Source organism: Leptonychotes weddellii, chromosome 5, assembly GCF_054177405.1.
Source record: "Leptonychotes weddellii isolate Sample4059 chromosome 5, ASM5417740v2, whole genome shotgun sequence".
Lineage (NCBI taxonomy): Eukaryota > Metazoa > Chordata > Mammalia > Carnivora > Phocidae > Leptonychotes > Leptonychotes weddellii.
In genome coordinates, this window is record NC_138373.1 from 16,308,903 (window position 1) to 16,327,735 (window position 18,833).

The window sequence follows — 18,833 nt, forward strand, 5'->3', positions numbered from 1 at the left end:
AAAGCAGTGTGCTGGGCGCCGTGCGCCGCTCTCTCCGCCACCAGCCTCCTCGTGCTGACGGTGTGGCTCAGGGGACGCCGGGGCTGGTGGGCAGAACGGCCGTCTGCTGCTCGGGGCAGCCGGAAAAGTGGCAGCCAAATTAGCCATTGTGGGGAAAATGAGCACCGGGGCCGGCGGGGGTGCAGAGGTGGGGGGGGAGTGGCCAGTGTCAGGGACAGGGAGGCGGCCAGGCTGGCACTCTGGGGAGTGGAGGGCAAACTTCGAAGGTTTTCTGTTGTGAAGGGGCTGAGGGATGGCTGGATACGGCCTTGGCATGGGGGCACCAGCCCGAGACTGGACGCACTGGGTGAGCCTGACCCGGCGATGGCTACTCGAGGGCTGGACATTATCGCGGATCTGGAGCAACCAGTTCTGGCTCTGGCTCTGCCTTCCCACCTGTGAGGTCTGGGGCAAGTCCCAGAACATCTCGGGGCCTGCTTCCTCATCTGTAAAATGGGTGTAAAAACCTCCACATCTCAGAATCGATGTGAGCAGGCTCGGTAAAATCGAATGAGGCTTATACCTCCAAGGAATCACTAATAACCATCAAAACCACCAGGAATCATTTATCCCAGGCCAGGAGGATGGTGTCACCAGGGGAAGGCAGAAAAGGATCCAACTGGAACCCAGGACCCCAGAGAGGTGCAAGGCAGGCTTTGGGGTTGGACCTGCTCTGGTGGGACCCTGTGGTGGGGCAGGGATCACGGGGCAAGGGCCCAGAGGGGTCAGGCAGGTGACATCAAAGATAGATGCCTGACAGCTCAGCGGTTGGAGCATGGTCTCTACAGCCAAATTCCCAGCTGTATACTCACATGCTGTGTGACCTTGGGCAAGTTACCTAACCTCTCTGTCTCAGTTCCTCACGTGTAAAATGGGGATAACAGCACTCACTTCACAAGATGGTTATGAGGGCAAATGAGGTACCACCAGACAAGCGCTCACAGAGCGAGCCCTCAGTCAATATTAGCAATTTGTTTTAGGGGCCTGGTAGAAGACAGTAAGGACATGTTTGGGGCAAAGGGCAGTGGATGCTCAGGTCCAGCCATCATCACTGTGCATGACTATTGCTAATTTCTCAAGAGTGGCTGAAGACTGAGGTTTTCATGTGAAACCCCTTGATTTTTAAAAAATATTAGCGACTAAGCTAAAATATTTAAAAACTCAGTGGACTAGCAGTTTGCGAATTCTGGTGGGGGCGTTCCATGAACAAAGGGGTCCACGGTCAATAAATTCAGGACACACTGGGTTGAATACAGTGTCATGGGCGGCTCCCTGCAGGCCTTGCCAGAGTCTTTAGAACTCCAAAGTACCTGTGGTTCTCTGGAGGGGGGGGTTGTGTGGCAGCTGGTACCCTCTCCCAAATGCCCGGGCCACAGGCCTCTCTGTCTCGTGGGACTCCTGCTATGGATACCTTGGCCGGGGTGGCTGGGAGCCGCCCCTGCTCTGCCCACCCCCCAAGGGTCAGCATCTGACCCGAAGCAGAGCCCACTGGCATTTTTAGTCCCGGGGTCGGGCTCCTACAGGGACATTTCCTCTCCTTCCCCCAACCCTCCCATGCTCCCTTCCGTCGGGGTGGAGTCCCCTTCTGCCTCGAAAGGATACTGTTTTCCGACAGAGGGATTTTTTCTCCCCGCTCATCATACAGCTCCAGGCCCGTGAGACCGATATAATAGGGATCACCCCAGCTGGTCAGGAGCTGCAACTGGAAAATGACTAGGGGACGTTATTAAGGAAAAACAGGCTTAATTTTCTGAGAACAAAGCAAAAGAGGGACAAAGATAAAATAGGGATATACTCTGGGGTGGGCTTCTACAGATGAATGAGAGGAAAAAAATCATTTTTGTTCTCTCACTGAGACTGAAGCCCATCAAAATATATGTGGCATCAACTTGTCTTGGATTTCAACTGCGTATGTGTGTGTTTTAAGAGTTAAAAACTGTCCTCCGAGCCCGGGAGGCAGGAGGACGGGAGGGGAGGGTGCTGTTCCCCAGGGGGCTGGCAGGACGAGAGCCATGTGCGTCACAGACTCATTGCGTGGTGGCACTGAATGACGTGACCAGGACTCAAACTGTCTCCTGCCTCAGTTTCCCTGGTTGTAAAATGACAAGAACGAAGTACCCGTTCCCTCCTCCGTCCATTTCAAGTGTGCAGGGTTGGTGCGGGGGTGGGGGGATGGCTAAGAGGGGGAAATCCATGAGCTCTGGAGCAGCGGGAGGGATGGGCCAGGGCCACGTGAGCCACCATTGCTGACCGCGTCCCACAGTCCTCAGCCCCATCCCCCACCAGCTCCCATCATGCCAGGGGCGGGCAGGGCAGGGCAGGAAAGGTGGCTTAGCCACGGGCAGTCGGTCCAGGAGAACAAGCTACTGAAAGAGCCAGGCTGCTCATGTTCACTCACCTGCCCCGCCCCTTCCCAACTCTGTGGCCTTGGGCAAGTTCCTTCGCCTCTCTGGGCCTCCGTGTTCTCAGCTGAGAAATGGGGATGTTCGCAGCACCGCTGCACCGGGATGTGGCGAGGACTGAGTTAATAACGCCACGCACTATGACAGTGCCAGGCCCAGGGAAGGATCCAGCAAATTGGGGCTATCCTTGCTTCTATGTTCACCTCCTCCCTGCCTGGTTCCAAGGACAGCCCCCAGTTCAGTCCCTGGGGAGAGTTCCAGCTTCTCTGGCCCCTCCCAGCTGGAGTCCTGCGCTGCCTCCCAAAACTTCAGCCGGCCAGGGGGTGGGGTCTGGAACCCTGTCGCCGCCCCCCGCCCCAGCAGCACCCAGTGAACCCAACGCCCCGGGAAGCCTCCCACCGTCCCCTAGGTTTCCCAGCGTGGCGCCCCAGCTCCTCGGCCATGGCCTGCCTGGAACCCCAACACTGCTACAAGGGCCAAGCCCTCTCCTGGGGTACCGGGTGCGACCCCCGAGGGCCTGGGATGCGCAGACAGGTGGGAGGAGGATACAGCCACAGGGCATCAGGGGCGCCTCGTAGTCCATGGTCGCCCGCTCCAGGCTTTGCAAGTCGAGCCTAAAAAGACACAGAACAGCACAGGAAGCAGAAGATCGCGATGACCCTGATGGCTGGTCAGTTATTCCCCCGGTGGTGGCGGGGTGGGGGGGGTTCCCTGGCAGTGGGGACCGACCAATGAAGTGTGTGCCCACTGTGGAGTCCCGTCCCACCGCGGGGGACTTGGGCACCTCGGGCTTGTCTATATGGACTCTTCTTGCTTCAAAACAACCCCGGGAGGTGGGTACTTTTATAGCCCTGGCTTGCGGGTGAGGACACAAGCACAGAGAAGTGAAGTCACTTGCTGAAGGCCACGTAGCTGGCAAGGGGCAGAACTGGGATGTGACTTGAGGTTGTCCGATTCTGGAGTCCGCTCTTAACCACCCAGCCCTCCTGCCCTTCCATGAACAAGGCAAGTCCACACTGTGCTGACAGCTGAGCGAGACCCATGCTGGGGCAGCAGCCGGGAGGGAGCGCCGGGCTGGGGCAGGCTACCCGAGGGGGTGGTCTGGGAGCCGGCGCCTGAGCTAAGAAGGAGGCGGCCACACAAAGATCAGAGCTGAACCTTCCCCGCAGAGGAGCAGCCAGAACAAAGGCCCTGTGGTGTGGGGCAGGATGGGAGGCGGGCAGAGAGAGGTGGCTGGAAGGTGGGGCGTACCCTGCAGGCTTTGACTTTGTGATCCCAAGCAAGTGGCTTCAATAGCGGGGGCCTCAATGCCCACATCTGTAAAATGGGCATAATAACCCCTTCTTCAGAGGGTGGGTGGAAGGGTTCCCTGAAGGATGAATACAAAGCCTCCGAAGAGATCCGGCACTTGGGAGGAAGGGTTCTCTCCCCCTGCACACTCCTCCCTTGGGGCCTCTCTCCCTGGTCCCCAGGCCAGTACCCTCCAGGCCTTGCTGGTTTTCTTCAATTTCAAGGGCAATGTTATAATTAAGTTGCTGTTCTCAATGACTGGCCCAAGAAGTGATCCCAGCCACAGTGGAGGGAAACTCATTTTGTTTTGTGAGCTTGGCCTCTGGCATTTGGACATCGGTGGGGGTGAGGGGGTGGGGGGGAAGGGGGGTGCGATTAAATGAGTAAACTGAACGTGGCATTTACAAATTGTTATAAACTTAATGCAGCTGAGACGGGGCCAAAAGATACCAGCGCACCCATGAAATGTTAGGCTCTCATTTCCTCTCTTAGGAATCTTCCTAAACCAGGAACTCGGGACCAAGAGAGAGAAGGCCCTTCCCTGAACTGGCCGGCGGGTATTTCTGGAATGAACGCAGGCTGGAGCCTCTTTTCCCAGCAGGAAGTGCAACGAAGCATTAAAAAAGCTCAAGCACTCCAGACTGTGGGGAACCCAAACATCCCCAGACAAGGTGGGCACATCCCACGGGCTTCCGCGGAGGCTTGGCAGAGCTTTAGAAAACCGCCAAGTTGAAAAGCGATGCGTTTGATCATCATTTCAAAACCTTTAGGTAGCGACTTCAGAGCGATGCGTGAAGCCAGCAGCCCGGGGACGGGGACGGGGAGGGGATGCTCCCGCCGCTGCTCGCCCTCACCTCCGGGCTGGCTGGGGTAGCTGGCGAGCCTGGAGGTAGTCCACAAAGAGAATTTCTTGAGCGAAATCAAAGTGGCAGTTGCCCGGCCCCTTCCGGATGAGGAAGCCCTCTGGAGGCGAGACACACAGGCCGTCCAGGGAGATGTGGACGATTTTGGCCTAGCAAACAAAAGGAGAAACATGCCTAAAGAAAGGAGGCCAGCCAGCGTGCAGGTCAGCGGCACGTGCCGACAGGTGCTGATGCCCGAGCGGGCCGAACATGATGGGGAGTCCTCACGGAGCCCCCAGGCCTGAGACATCGCTTGGTCTGGCCCTTCTCTCAGACCAGAACCACCTGGCCAGGTACCCCTCCTCCGCACTCCATGCCAGGCACTGTGCTGAGCACTGGGCGGATAGCAGGGAACCAGGCAGGTGTGGCCCCTGCCATGGTGGCCCCCAAGTTTCAGGGCTGCCACCTGACTTGGCCCAGCACTGCCCCCCATCTGACCGGCCACAGTGGCCTGAGGTGGCACGACGTGGTGAGCCCCTTCCTAATCTTCCTCCTCACAGCCCCAAGCTCGTGCTTTCAGGGCGGGTACTCCCTAGCAGCATCCTTGGCAGATTTGGGCCAACATGTTCCCCTGGTCTAGGACAGATTTTACCAGCCGGAGGCCAGGATCTACCAGTAAATCTCAAAGTCTGAACGGCAGGGTCTGGAGTGGCTCATCCGCTTCCCTTGGGCAGGGGGGTGGTGGGTGAGCAGAGAGGGGCAGTGGGCCAGCACTCTCTCTCTCTGACCACACATTTTGGAATCGGGACTCCCTGCATCTTCGTGGTGAGCAACGTGGGCCCAACTGCTGACCAAACTGGTAGATTTTCACCTCCAGGCGATGCAGGGGAGCTCCTCCGTGCAGAGAGGGGCCCTGCCTGGGTCCCACTGCTAACTAACTAAGGCCCTTGGGGCCCTTCATTCCCTCAGCATTTCGGGAGCCCCTGCATGGCAGCTGGTCACAGGTCATGTAAGCCTAAAAAGTGTAGGGTAAATGGCTTCAGGTATGGCTTGATATGGGGACCCAAAGGCTGTCCTACATCTCCCCACTTGGCTTTGCTCAAGGCAGATTCAGACCCTGGCCCAAGGGCTGGACCTGGACAAACAGAACTGTCACGCACTGGTCATATGACCAGGGACATGGAACCGGACCAGAACAACCAGCGGAGACACCTGCGATTTTGCTGGCTCGCCTCGAAAGAGGAGATCCTTCTTCAGCAGGACATGGAGCTGGCCATTCGAAGCTGGCAGCAGACAGAGCAGAGGTCCGGGAAGGCCCCCCTCCAGGGCCAGCCCCTCCTCTAGGAAGTGCCCCTGACTTCCCCACACCTCTGTTTATTCCCTTGGACAGAGCTTCTATTATCACCTCCATCTTACAGCCACGGAGACTAGGAGTTCAGAGAGGCTAAGCAATTTGCCCAAGGACACGCAGCAGAGATCTGAAGCCCCATCTCCAGCGTGTAGGGCCCGGCTCTAACCACACGCCAGGGGCTGTCACCAGGGCGCCCAGAGGGCCTTGGGGGACACAGGCACCCGAGGCATCTTCCCGGGGAGGCGCATAGTTTCCATCACCAGCACTGTGGGATCTCCCCCTCCAGACTCTGCCCATCTCCCCACCTCCTTCCTCCCACGGAGGCCACTTGTCGCCCGCGCCTACGCGGATGGCGGCCAGGCCTGGGAAGTGGGGGCTCTGGGTCCAACATTTCCAGGCAGCCAATCCAGGTCACAAGCCTTAGCTGGAAGGACTGATTCGCTCACGGGAATGTACAGGCCCAGAGACACGAGCTGAGCCAGAAGAATGTGTTCTTAATGCCAATATATCTTCCTTTCTCAACGTGCTGACCTGACAGCACACTCAGGGAGACGCCAGCGCGGCCCGGGAGGATCTGTCGTCCCAGAAGGGGAGCGCCTGGGGGCCGCTGACTCCACGCTGGCAACCCCCCCCCAGTTCTACGGGGCCCGTGGGAGAAACTCCGTGGCATGTGCGTGGTGGGGAACCACACCCAGGGCTCCCGGGACCCGAGGCTGAGGCCTGGCTTTGTCAACGGCCGTGTGGCAGAGGATGATGACCACCTTCCCAAGGGAGGTATCAGCCTCTTCCTCCTCACTGTACAGATGGGGAAACGGAGGCCCAGTGAAAGCAGACCACTCGCCACAGGTCACACAGCTGGCTGGGGTCAGAGCGGGGATTAGGACCAGGGCCTTGTGACTTTAGGGCCCCAAAGGCACTGCTGCCGTATCTCAGGTGACGATATTACCATCACTTCTGTGTTGTGGTGGGAGGGGATGAGCGTCCCACAGTCCAGAGTCACACGAGGACAGGAGAGCCCATGCAAAGGGCACCTGTGGTGTTCTCCTTCTGCCGTGCAGCAGGGGTCCCCGCTCTGTCTCACCCAGCAGCAGGACAGAACAACTGGAGTGTGGGCTCTGAGCCCAGCAAATGTGCACTGGGGCTCGCTGTGTGACCTTGGGACGAGTGAACGCACTGTTCCGAACCCCAGTTTGTAATACCCTGAAAGCGGGGGAATAACACCTGCCTCCCAGAGGCTGGGCCGAGGGTCCCCTGAGAATGAATGGGTGCAGAGTCCACAGCTCAGGGCCTGGCCCCCAAAGCGCTCAATGAACAACAGGGCCCCAATCCACCATTATGGTTCGGGGCTGGGCCTGCTGAGGACGCCCGACCCCCAGAAGAAACAAAGCACTTCTGTGTCCCGAGTCTGCCCTGGGCTCTCAAGTCCACATTTGCTGGTTGCAGGAGAAGCAAATAGCAGTGCGCTCTCTCCCTGGCTGTAACCCCCCAGCTCCATTTGGAAAGTTCTGGAAGATTTATGCTCCTCTCCGGCAGCCACACCAGCCATTCATCAAGGTGCCGTTTCCCTGACAGTGGACTGAGCGCGGCTGCTATTCCCCAGCTTACCCCACGATAGGTGTCCTCAGGAGATTTATTGTAGTTCCAGAAGCGCAGGCCAGCAATGCTTTCGGCTCTGTCGAAGCGGATCGTGACCACGTGGTCCAGGCCAGGCGAGAAAGGAATCAGCCACATGTGCTCATCCTCCATGGTGATGTTCGCTCCATCGATTAGCCTGCGAATAGTGAGGAGGGAGCAGTGAGATGGGGCTCAGCCAAGACCTGTGGGAGAAATCAGAGTGGGGGGGTCTACACCTCCTTATGGCCCCCTGCACCCTGCCTGGCGTGTGGCCGAACTGGGCTTGTTAAATGGAGGTGGGACTCATTACAGCCACCGTGAGGGGCCACGTCTCATCTGTAAAATCAGACAAAATAAAGAAACTGGAAAAAGTAACAGTCTGTGCTGTTAAAGGTGTGGCAAAGCGATCATCAAGGTTTAAAATAAAGGGGGGACATGTGTCATCTTTCAGGACCCTTTAACCTGGGGATCCCATTTCTGGAATTGTTTTCCTCTAAGGAAAATGTGTTCAACCTGTTGGAAAGGCCATCTGCATGAAGATATTCATTATAGTGTTGTTTATTTATATCAGCAAAAAAAGGAAAAAAAAAAAAAACCAACAACCGAAAAAACCCAAGTGGTCTCAAAATACAAAGGGTTAAGTAAATCTATACAGTTGTTAATGCGATAATCATGAGGATGATGCAGTGACATGGAAAACGATTTTAATGCTGGAAGATGAGGACAGGGGCCAGGAGAGACTATGCAAAAGTGAAAAACACATTCGTGTCAGAGAGAATGGAAGGTGGATGCTTTTCTCTACTTTCCAGACTTTCTGTAAAATGCTGTATTGGCTCTATGGTATGTATGTATGTATGTATGTATGTATGTATGTATGTATGTAGTGTTCCATGATTGTATGGTACATTTTGAAAGAATTCGATTCCTTCTTTCTGGTGCCCAGTGAGAGAGATGCTAAGGCACTAGGGTGAACTTGGCAGCTCTTGGTGTGGGAAAAGCACAAGAAGGGGCAGGTATGTCTGTGGGGAGCTGGTCTGGCCCATAACCATCCAGCCTGGACAGCCTAGGGAAGCCCCCCACCCTTAGGAGGGAGCCCCTAGCACCTTTGTGTTCTTCTCAGCCGCTGTTCTGAATGAACTCGTCACCTCGCCCGCAATCCTATCCTGGCCAGTTTCTGGTTCTCCTGTTCTGAACATCCTCTGCCTCATCCTTCTCAACTTGGCCTGTATTTGTCTCAAAGACAAACTGACTGCCCTGGACTGCCCAGCACACCGCAGCCCAGACCCCAGGAACAGGGGCCCAGCTCTCAGCCTCTTGGGTAACCCTTCCCCCCACTCCCTCCTAATTTCCTGGTGACTTTGAGGCTGCTGAGCTGGGAGAAATTCCTAGATGTAAAAATAAACTTTATTTTTTCCTTTTACATCTTAAAGTTCTAGATTTGGAATAAATTTTACAATCTAAGTGTTCATCCAAGGAGGTAATGTTTCTTTTTTTTCTCTAAAAGGCTGTTATTAAATTGATGGATGGTGTGTCTTACAATTGCTGGCATCTTAAAACTGAGGAAATTCAGCAATTTAAAACGGAGGTGTTTGTGGAATTAGGTTGACTACAGAACCTTCCATTTCCTTCTAAAAGCAATTACTTCTGTGTCCTAGACATGGGGCTGCCTCCATAGCAAAACTGCTACCCAATTCTGAAAGTAGGGAGAGTTGCTGAAGTCTTTATAGTCAATGGTGAAGGGAAGTCCCTACAGACACCCCTAAGAATATCTAGATATTTCCAGCTCTGTCTACAGAAAAGCCTAGAAACTGTGACCAACCCAATAGCAATGAGCATCTCTAGTGGCTAGATTATGGTCTCTAAATACCACTTCCCGCTAGAAGGAACCAAGGCTTCTTGGGAAAAATGGCTGATTCCACGTCTGGAACAAGAAATATACAAGGGGAGCCTGGACTATCTTGTGACATCAGAAAGCAGGAAAGCTGTTACAGACTACTATTTTAAAAAAAGGATCCAGGAGCTCTCAGTATCTAAGAGCATCAGTAAGATAAAAACTGCAATAAATTGAAACCCTTCAAACATAGTCTGTTTAAATCCATGATTTATGAACACAAACGTTTTAAAGTATGCCAGGGAGGGGCGCCTGGGTGGCTCAGTCGTTAAGCGTCTGCCTTCGGCTCAGGTCATGATCCCGGGGTCCTGGGATCGAGCCCCGTGTCGGGCTCCCTGCTCCACGGGAAGCCTGCTTCTCCCTCTCCCACTCCCCCTGCTTGTGTTCCCTCTCTTGCTGTCTCTCTGTCAAATAAATAAATAGAATCTTTAAAAAAAAAAAAAAAAGTATGCCAGGGAAACAATTTTTTATTTTGCAAACTGAAAAACAAAGGGAAAGAACCAAGCATTTAGACTGCCTTTCCTATTTGCATTGTACCTCAGGGTAACCAAATAATTGAAGAAAAATTTCTCTTTGTTGGTGAAAAAAGAAAATGATAGGATCAGCACACCACCATCTTGCAACTAAGTGGATCTAGCCACTGAGCACTGACCGCCAATGTCACAAAAAGCTTCACCACCACACACTCTATATGTCCTGAAGGGAAATCACAGTGACATCCACACCCCCAGGTCATGTCTTGCCCCAGTGGTCAAACCTCAATCTGATCAGGCATCTAGATCTAATGAACAATTTACAACACATACAGGGGCCTGAGGAACAGGTTAAACAACACCATGGAGACGCAGTCCAGACTCTGTAGGGCCAACAAACCTTTCTTCAACAGATAATTTGTAAGAAAAAAATGAAAAAAGATGGAAGGGAACCTAGAGATTATAAGAAGCTTAAGAGACATATCAAAGAATCACAACATATGGATCTGGACCTCAAACTAACCAATCACAATGTATGGACCTTATCTGGACCTCAATTTAAGAAACAAACTTAAAAAAGGAAGATGAGGAGACTTTCAGGGAAACAGGAACATGCTGGGTGTCTAATTTAGGGAATCACCATTAATTTTTTGGGGTGTAATAATAGTACTTTTCTAAAGTCCTTATTGTTTAGAACTACATACCAGAATGTTTAGAGATGAAGTGCTATCAGGCTTGGGAGTTGCTGTGATCATATAATCTGGGTGGAGGGGTTTGGTGATTGGGCGGGTGTGGATGAACAAGTGGGGCCGGCCATGTGCTGATCACTTTTGCAGTGGGAGCTGGGTCTGTGGGGTCCAGGCCTAAGTATATGGGTGATCTGCCAAGATGCGGAGTGCCGAGTGGTTCATGAGCAGACATGGACAGCAGGTGTGAGGGCCACAGTTAAGGGGCCCCTGAAGGGAAAGCAGGGAGGAAGCAGGTCTACCATTGACTGCAGGTGATCAAGACCAGGCCGGGGGTGCAGATGTGGTGTGGTGATCCCCTTCTACTGATAAGGCAAGCGAGGCAGGGGGAGACAGTGGAAGTCAGTGGTTAGGTGCATGGGTGTGGATCTCCCATGGACCTCTGTTCAGATGACTCTGCCCTTCAAAACTAGTCTCGGTGACTTCTGGCCAGTTTTTAATCTTTCTGTAGCTCAGTTTCATTTGTAAAGTGGGGGCCTCTTCGGGCTGTTTGAGGTGTAAATGGATGAGTATCTCTAACCTGCTTAGTGTAGCCCTGTGTCTGGCATTTATTCGGGGCTCTAGGAATAGCCACTATAATTTTATTACTATCCAATTACTATCGTAATTGGAGAGGTTAAGAAACTTACTAGCTGGCAAGGGGCCGAGCCAGAATTGGAACTCTCATCCCTCTGACCCCTCTAGGCTCCTCCTGTTTACACCTCCAGGCAGAGCCCAGGCCTGGCAGCTGTCCCGAGCAGGGGGCCAGCACCCGTCTGCAGTGATGGGCGCATGGACTGATGCTATTATCCCAGGCTTGCCCTCTTATTGACTGGCCCCAGTCTGGGCTGATGAAATCAGACAAAAGCAGAGGAAAGCGCCCACGGCCACCCGCCGAGACTTCCAGAACCATCCCCTCCAACCATGAGCAATGGCAAGCTTTCAGCCCCCGAGAGGGGGCGTTGCTCATGCTCAGATGCAGAGCCGGCCCAGCAGAGGCCTGCCAAGCTCTTGCTGGCGTTCCAGGCCCTACGCTGAGCATGGTGGACACACAAAGCATGACTGTGTCTGGGAGCAGCAGAACTCTGCCCACCGCTTCTGGCCGTGTGGCCCCGGGAGGGGGTCACCTCCCTTTCCCAAGCCTTGGTTTCCCTTGACTCTAAAACGGGATAGACCACAGGGGGCGCCTGGGGGGGCTCAGTCAGTTAAGCGTCTGACTCTTGATCTCAGTTCAGGGGTTGATCTTGGGGTTGTGAGTTCAAGCCCCGTGTTGGGCTCCACGCTGGGCATGGGAGCCTACTTAAAAACATATAAATAAATAAAATGGGAAGACCACAGGCCTCATGGGGTGGCTGGGGAAGGTGCAATAGGGAACACTCTTTGATGTTTGACTCTGGAGTCAAAGATTCAGAGCAGGTCCCTGAGGCCCGGCTCTGCATCTGAGCCCGAGTGACCCCGCCTCTCAGGGGCTGAGAGTGTTCTGTTGCTCGCGGTGGGAGGGGATGGCTCTGGGGGTCTGTGTAGGTGGCTTCTTACAGATACTTACTTGTCCAGGGTCCGGGAGTCATCGGTGTACTCAGGGAGGTCATTTAGGTCTCTGGGGGAGGCAGAGATCTGGTGCAGGCTGATGGGCAGTGCCTGGCTGTCCTTGCCCACCACTTCCAGGCCCGTGAGCCCCAGGTAGTGTGGGTCCCCCCAGGAGGCAGTAAAATTCAGCTGAAGGCCTGTAACAGGAGGAAGAGTGGCCCATGAACACCAGAGGTTCCGGAGGAGGGCCCAAGATGGAGACGGGAAAAGGAGCTACCTTCAGCCCCTGCCAACTTGAAAACCCAGACTCAAATGAAAGTGTCTTCGGGGCGGTCTCTCTACCTTTTCTCTTAGTGACCCTCAGGCCTGGGACACCGCTGATATTCTGGAAATGTCTGCAGGATGAATGGACCAATGTTGTTTACACTTGCACATGGGAGGTGCCTGGGTGGCTCAGTCAGTTAAGTTTCTGCCTTCAGCTCAGGTCATGATCCCAGGGTCCTGGGATCGAGTCCTACCTTGGGCTCCCTGCTCAGCGAGGAGTCTGTTTCTCCCTCTCCCTCTGCCCCTCCCCCCACCCTGCTTGTTCTCTCTCACTCACTCTCTCAGATAAATAAATAAAATCTTTAAACCTGCACATGGCCCTGGATCCTTTCTCATGCATCCACCACGTTGCCCCTCCCCCCAGCTTAACACCCTAGCGCGGCTTCCCGTGCTGCTTGGCCAACAGGCCTTGTCCATCTGGCTTCTACCTACTTGTCTAACCTCATCTTATACGAGGGGGCGCGGCTCCACCCAGATAGTCTTTCACTCATTCCTATTTCCATTCCTCTCTCCCGTCACAGGGACTTTGCCCATGCTGTTCCCTCTGGAACCCACACGGCCTAGTTGTGCTCACCCTTCAGATCCCAACTCACTTCCTTAGGGAAGCCCTTCTGACTTCTCTGACTGCATCAAAACTCCATCCACAGCCTGCCATGTCAATGTGAACTCTATGCCCTGGTCACCGCCGTGATCTTGTGACCCGAGGTACCCGTTTGCCCTGCCAGAGGTGAGCTCCCTGAGGGCAGAAACCCCATCTGATCTGCTAGACCTTTGTGTCCCCAAAGCCTGGCACAGTGCCTGACACATAGCAGGAGCTCAGTCCAGATGGACTGTTTAAATAAGTAACTGCTTGTAGGCAGCTACGTCGATACAGCACATCAGGAATGGATATTTTATACAAATTGGGCACTATCTCGAGACTTCTTGGGATTCAGGGTAAGGAAGTGTTTTATAACTATACCTCCATCTTTTTGCCCCCGCCTCACCCCTGCTCCATCAGAGACCATCTAGAAGTGACCCTCTGTGGTCCTGGGGCAATACGGCCCAGGTGAGTCATCCATTTGCCCAGAGAGCTCAAACCGAATGAAGCCCTTGGTCAGGTCCTATCAGGTATTTGGCTAGAACTTTTCTTTCCTTACTGGTCTCCCATTAGAGCAGAACTAAGCCTGAGCGAACTCTCTACCCTGGGAGAATTTGGAGCCTCTTCCAGCACCCTCCTGGGGGGCTGTGTTCAGAAGATTCACACCCTTTGCAACTTTCACAGAAGTCCGCCTGGATGTCACGTGGTCCCACCCAGTTGAGCTCAGGTGTGGAGGCAGAAGCCCAGGGAGGCCAAGCCACCCAGTCTCCCTGGAGATCGGCTTCTTCTCCTACACACCTGTCATTTCCAACATACGTTTTGTAACTCAGCCTCTGATCCTTCTGCTCTCCATGGTGCTGAGGCAGCACGGAGGACATCTTGGGGGAAGATGGAAATGACGCATGGCCAGCATGGTACCGGGCACATTCTAGCTTCTCACGGTACCAACAGCATGCAAAATGGCCACAGATTCTTTGCAATGTGACTCTGCTGCTTTTTCCATCCAGAAGTGGGAGTCCATTTCTCACTCCCTGAGCCTGGGCCACGTGATGTGCTTTGGCCAATGGGAGAGAAGCAGAGAAGGCAGGGACGGGCAGAGGACGGAAAGCGCACACGTGCGCCTCGCTGCACTTGGGAGTCCTGCCGTGGAAGGAGCCAGGCGCGCCTGGTCTCCCCGTCACTCGGGCCAACAGCCTCCCAACTGCTGGATGTGGGAGAGAAGACATCCGAGGTCATCTGGCCACCAGCCCATCTGCCAGCTGACCAAACCCGTGAGCAGGCCCAGGAGAGGCCAGTCAAGCCAATGAATTGTAAGCCGATCACGGATTAAACAGTGGTTGTGCTAAAGCCACTCAGGTTTGGGTCGGTTTGGTCCGCAGCAAAAGCTAATCAATACATTCCTTTTCATCCCAAGTCTGTGTTCAAATGTCATGTCCTCAGAGAGGCCTTCCCTTACCGCTCGCATTCAAATGGCAGCCCCCCCGCCACCCTGCTTCATTTTTCATCACAGCACCTGTCACTACCCGACAATGTATTCTCCATTCCTTTGCTTGTGTGTTTTCTTGTCTTTCCCACTAAGATGGAAGCTCCCTGAGGGGAGAGGCTCTGTTAACTCTGTGCACTGTTGTGTCCCCAGAGCCAAGAACAGTATCTGGAAAAGAGATGGTCAATAAAAGTTGTTTTTCTTTTTAAATAAATGATGGATCAAAGAGTATGTATTCAGTTGACAAGCACAGGTAAATGAATCAAAGTAAGATCACTGAGTTTCACCAAATTCATAGTTAATGGTAAACAAATATTTATTGATCATCTACTATGCACAGAGCCCTGTCCTTGGACCTGGAGACCCAGGGGTCAACACATGGCAGAATCTCTCTGGGAGCTTCCATTGTAGTGAAGACAATCAGATAGGACAGTTCCACAGAGCAATGGATGCCATGAAGCCAAGAAGGCGTGAGTAGGGAGAGACTGAGGGGAGGAGGGGGGTGAGGGAGGGCCTGAGGTGATGACACCGGAGCTGAGACCCAGCTGATGAGTAGGAGGCTGCCATTCCTCAGCATTCCTGGAAGAACATTCCAGGCTGAGAGGACAGCAGGGGCAGAGGCTCCAGGATGGGAACAAATCTGACCTGTGGTTAGAACCAAGTGATCAAGGGGGACAGTGGAGGGAAATGAGGTCAGAAGGGTGGGGCAGAACCTAGAGCACGCCATGAAGTCTGGATTGCCTTCTCTCTGTGGTGGGGAGCCCCTGGAGGGTTAGGCTTTGAAGCAGGGGGCTCACTTGAAACGCCTCACTCGGGTTGGGGGTTGGGCTCTCCAGGGAGACCAGGGAGGAGGCGGTTGTGATACCAGGTACGCTGGACAAGGGGTGGCCCTCCTGAAAACGGAGGGAAGTGGCCAGATGCAGGATCTGTTTTGAAGGTGGCAATGCCAGGATGCTCAGTGGCTTGTGCAGAAGTGAGGCAAAGAGACGATGTTTTTGACCCAAGCGACAGAGTGGCTGTGGGTACTGATCCCGAGAGGCCGGGTGCATGGAGGTGGAGGAGGGAGTGGATTTGGATGAGGTGATTGCTGTGAGGGAGAAATGCCACCTCCCCGGGGGAAAACAGGAGGGGCCCCCCCCAGCCTCTCCCCTGCTGCCCCTTTGCTGGCCTGGCACAGGGAGCTGCAAGGACATCTAATTTGGGGTTGCTCCAAAAGCACCTGCTCTCCTGTTTGAGCTAATATTCACATTCCATATTCATTTTCCTCTGGTGTATCAATTAGTATTTATATAAATGGAAATTAATTTTGTTATTTCTCTCCCACGTTTCAACTCTCTCAGCTACTTTCTTATTCATCACTGCTGATATTTGCAAAATGCCCAAAATTAGTGTCATCTGCAAATTAGCAAGTCATATATCCCCTTTCAAAACATTAATAGGATTGGCCATATTTACCAACCCCGGCGCATCCCCCCGGGTCACGTTATCAAAGCGCTCTCCATTTGCACAGGCTGGTGAAGTGGGTTTAGGATTTTAGAGACAGTGGAGGGAAAATAAAAAGGTTCAGAGAAGAGCGAGTCGGAAATCACATGCCTCCAAAAGCGCACAGGATGCTTGGTCAGGAGGTTCTTCCTACCAAGCAGAGAAGCAGAGACATCGCATGTTCCTCATAGCTTTAAAAGGGGCTCTGAGCTCTGCTCCGGGCCATACTCCCAAAGGTATTGGAATACATTTCTGAGAAAGGTCAGAAGCTGGTTCAGCAGGAAGGACGTTTATAGACAGCATCTTTGGGGAAATCATCAGATGAAGGGGACAGTGGCTGCTTCGGGGCCAACCTTCCTTCCTTCCCTGGTTGTGGCACTCTGACCTCCACCAGAGCACAACTAGGTGGCTGACCCCTCGCCTTGGGCTCCAGGGATGGGCTCTGACCCAGGCCTGGCCAATCCGGGTTTAGCATCTCACCCCTGCTCCTGCCCCGCCGGGTGAGCCACGCTGATTGTCTTATGGATGGGCACATGACCCAAGCCAGGCCAGGGAGACCTGACTCTGGGCCGACTGTTGAACAATGGGAACAGAAGCTCTTGCATGGACAGGGTCCCAGTGGGAGAAAAGGCAAGAGAGAGTGAGACAGCGCAGAGGGCAGAAAGGAGACGCCAAGGCTTGATGACGTCATTCGCACCCCTGGATCCGGCTGTATGGACGGAAAAGAACTGAGTGCTTGGGGAGATAAGGCAGGGGAAGCCTTAGCATGGTGCCTGCGCCAGAGACGAAACCAAGCCCCAAACCAGGCTCTCGCTGGCACTAGGCTGGTTCTAGAAATTCTCTGTTGTCTCTGAGTAATTGAGAGAAACTGAGAGAGTGTTCTGGAATGTAAGGAGCTGTGAGGATTCAAAGTAAGGCATCTTCCCCTCTTCTTTTTTTTTTTTTTTTTTTAAGATTTTATTTATTTATTTGAGAGAGAGAGTGAGAGAGAGAGAGAGCACAAGAGGGGGGAGCGGGAGAGGGAGAAGCAGACTCCCTGCTGAGCAGGTAGCCCGATGCGGGACTCGATCCTGGGACTCCAGGATCATGACCTGAGCCGAAGGCAGTCGCTTAACCAACTGAGCCACCCAGGCGCGCATCTTCCCCTCTTCTAAGAGGGAATTTGTCTTTGTGCAGCAAGGGTGGGAGAGATGGTTCTTGTTGGGCACATGGGCAGGCTTCCCGGGGAGGAGGGGGGTGATGGCAAGGCCTCGAGAATGGGGTGCGCAGGATGCTGAGGGGCGCTGCCTGGGTCCCACTTCCCCCCCACCGTTTGACCGAAGGACTCATTCCTCCAGTGGAGGGGAGTGCTGAGGGCTGAGGGCTCACAGCTGAGTCCGCCCACATGAACTGCCCTTGGCCTTGCCCCTCCCTAGGGGCAGCCTGCACCCGAAACACGTAGATACAGGCGCATAAAGGCCTGGGCCCCTCATCCAACTCAGGACCACTCTAAGGGGCCTTTGCTGCTCCCTGTGCAGTGGGCAGAGGCCTTGAGGTGACTGCACGGGGCCCAATTCCTCCCTCTGCCATCCTGCTTGCTGCCCTCCCTCAAGAGCACGCCCCAGGGAACTCCAGCTGGTGTGATTGCGAAGAGCTGGCTGACAGAGCCTCCCTAACAGGGAAGGGCAGGGAGATCAATCAGCCAGGACCTCGGGGTCCTGAAGATGCCCCAGGATGCAGCACAGGTACTGGTGGGTCCGCGCACGGAGGGAGGGAGGCGCTGGCTAGAAGGGTCAGCAGGGAAAAGAAGAGGGCACGGACTCAGTGAAGCCCAGACGGGATCTGCTCAGAGGCCACAGGATCTGCTAGCAGCCGGCAGGCTGAACATACAACCTGTGTTTTGTTTGGCTCATATGGTGTTTTAAAATACTATAAAATTAGTCACCAACACTTAAAAATTTGAAGATTTCACACAAATATCCAGATTTCTGTCTTCTCTGAAGACCCAGCACCCTGGGCTAGGATTCCTGCCACCCCCGCCGCACCTGGAACAGGGAAGAGGCATGTTTTCTTTGTGCGTGCGTCTGAGTTTGAGTACCCTTCTGGAAATGCCTACTGCAGAGAGGTATCCCTCCTCCGAAGTGATGCGGGCCTGCCGGGGCCAGTGAGCCCAGTCCAGGCTGTGTCAGACCCCACTTGTCCCGCAGCTTGGCATCTCTGCAATGTACAACCTGCCCAACTGTCCAAGGAATCCCTGCCCCAAGTGGCCATGACACACCCTGGCCCCTGATGGTCCTCCTGCCACTGGACACTGTCCCAAGAGAGGATACTCACAGATCCCATGGTAGATGCCTGGCTCTGGCGTGGTTACTTCGGGGGCAGGGGGACTGGATGGCCGCTCTAGCCCCAGGGCCTGTGCACAGGTTGGGGGAGAAACAGAGGGAAAGGAGGTGAGTTTAGTGATACCCGCACAGCTGGCTGGCTGTTCTCCCAGATACTGTTATGCACCCTGAGCCCCAGGTAACCCCTTGTGTCTTTTCTTGCATTTTCTGCCACTGTGGAAGCTCCGTGACAGGTAACATGGGCAGATCCAGAAACCCTTGTGTGTCTGAGCCCCCGCCACCAGCTCCTACTGGTAGGGGAGGAGTCTGACGCCACCAGCTAAGGGGATCAGATTTTCTGGAACAGGGAAGGACCCAACAGATGTTTACCTAGGGAGCTGGAGGAAGGAGGGAGGGAGAAGGATCAGGAGGGAGGGATGGAGGGAAGGAGGCGGGACCAATCCAACCCGAGGCCTGGGCATCTGCATTTTTAAAGCCCCTCAGGAGACT

The 18,833-nt window shown here is 54.2% G+C and overlaps 1 protein-coding gene across 8 annotated transcripts in view; it reads right to left on the bottom strand.

The window, feature by feature from the left end:
* KATNIP (katanin interacting protein) overlaps positions 1 to 18,833 on the bottom strand; it is a 183,871-nt gene that overhangs the window by 5,006 nt on the left and 160,032 nt on the right. For 6 of the 8 annotated variants that reach the window (XR_014145280.1, XM_081819792.1, XM_081819790.1 and 3 more), the window contains 6 exons: positions 18,337 to 18,415; positions 12,174 to 12,351; positions 7,530 to 7,695; positions 4,586 to 4,743; positions 2,991 to 3,055; positions 1,642 to 1,752 (listed from right to left, as the gene is read on the bottom strand). Coding sequence is in view for 6 of the 8 variants with exons in the window: in XM_081819792.1 (XP_081675918.1) it covers positions 1,642 to 1,752; positions 2,991 to 3,055; positions 4,586 to 4,743; positions 7,530 to 7,695; positions 12,174 to 12,351; positions 18,337 to 18,415 (757 nt within the window). In the remaining 2 variants the exon portion in view is untranslated. Of the gene's footprint in view, positions 1 to 1,641; positions 1,753 to 2,437; positions 2,547 to 2,938; positions 3,056 to 4,585; positions 4,744 to 7,529; positions 7,696 to 12,173; positions 12,352 to 18,336; positions 18,416 to 18,833 lie in introns of all 8 variants that reach the window. The other 2 variants (XR_014145281.1, XM_081819791.1) reach the window with 1 other exon arrangement.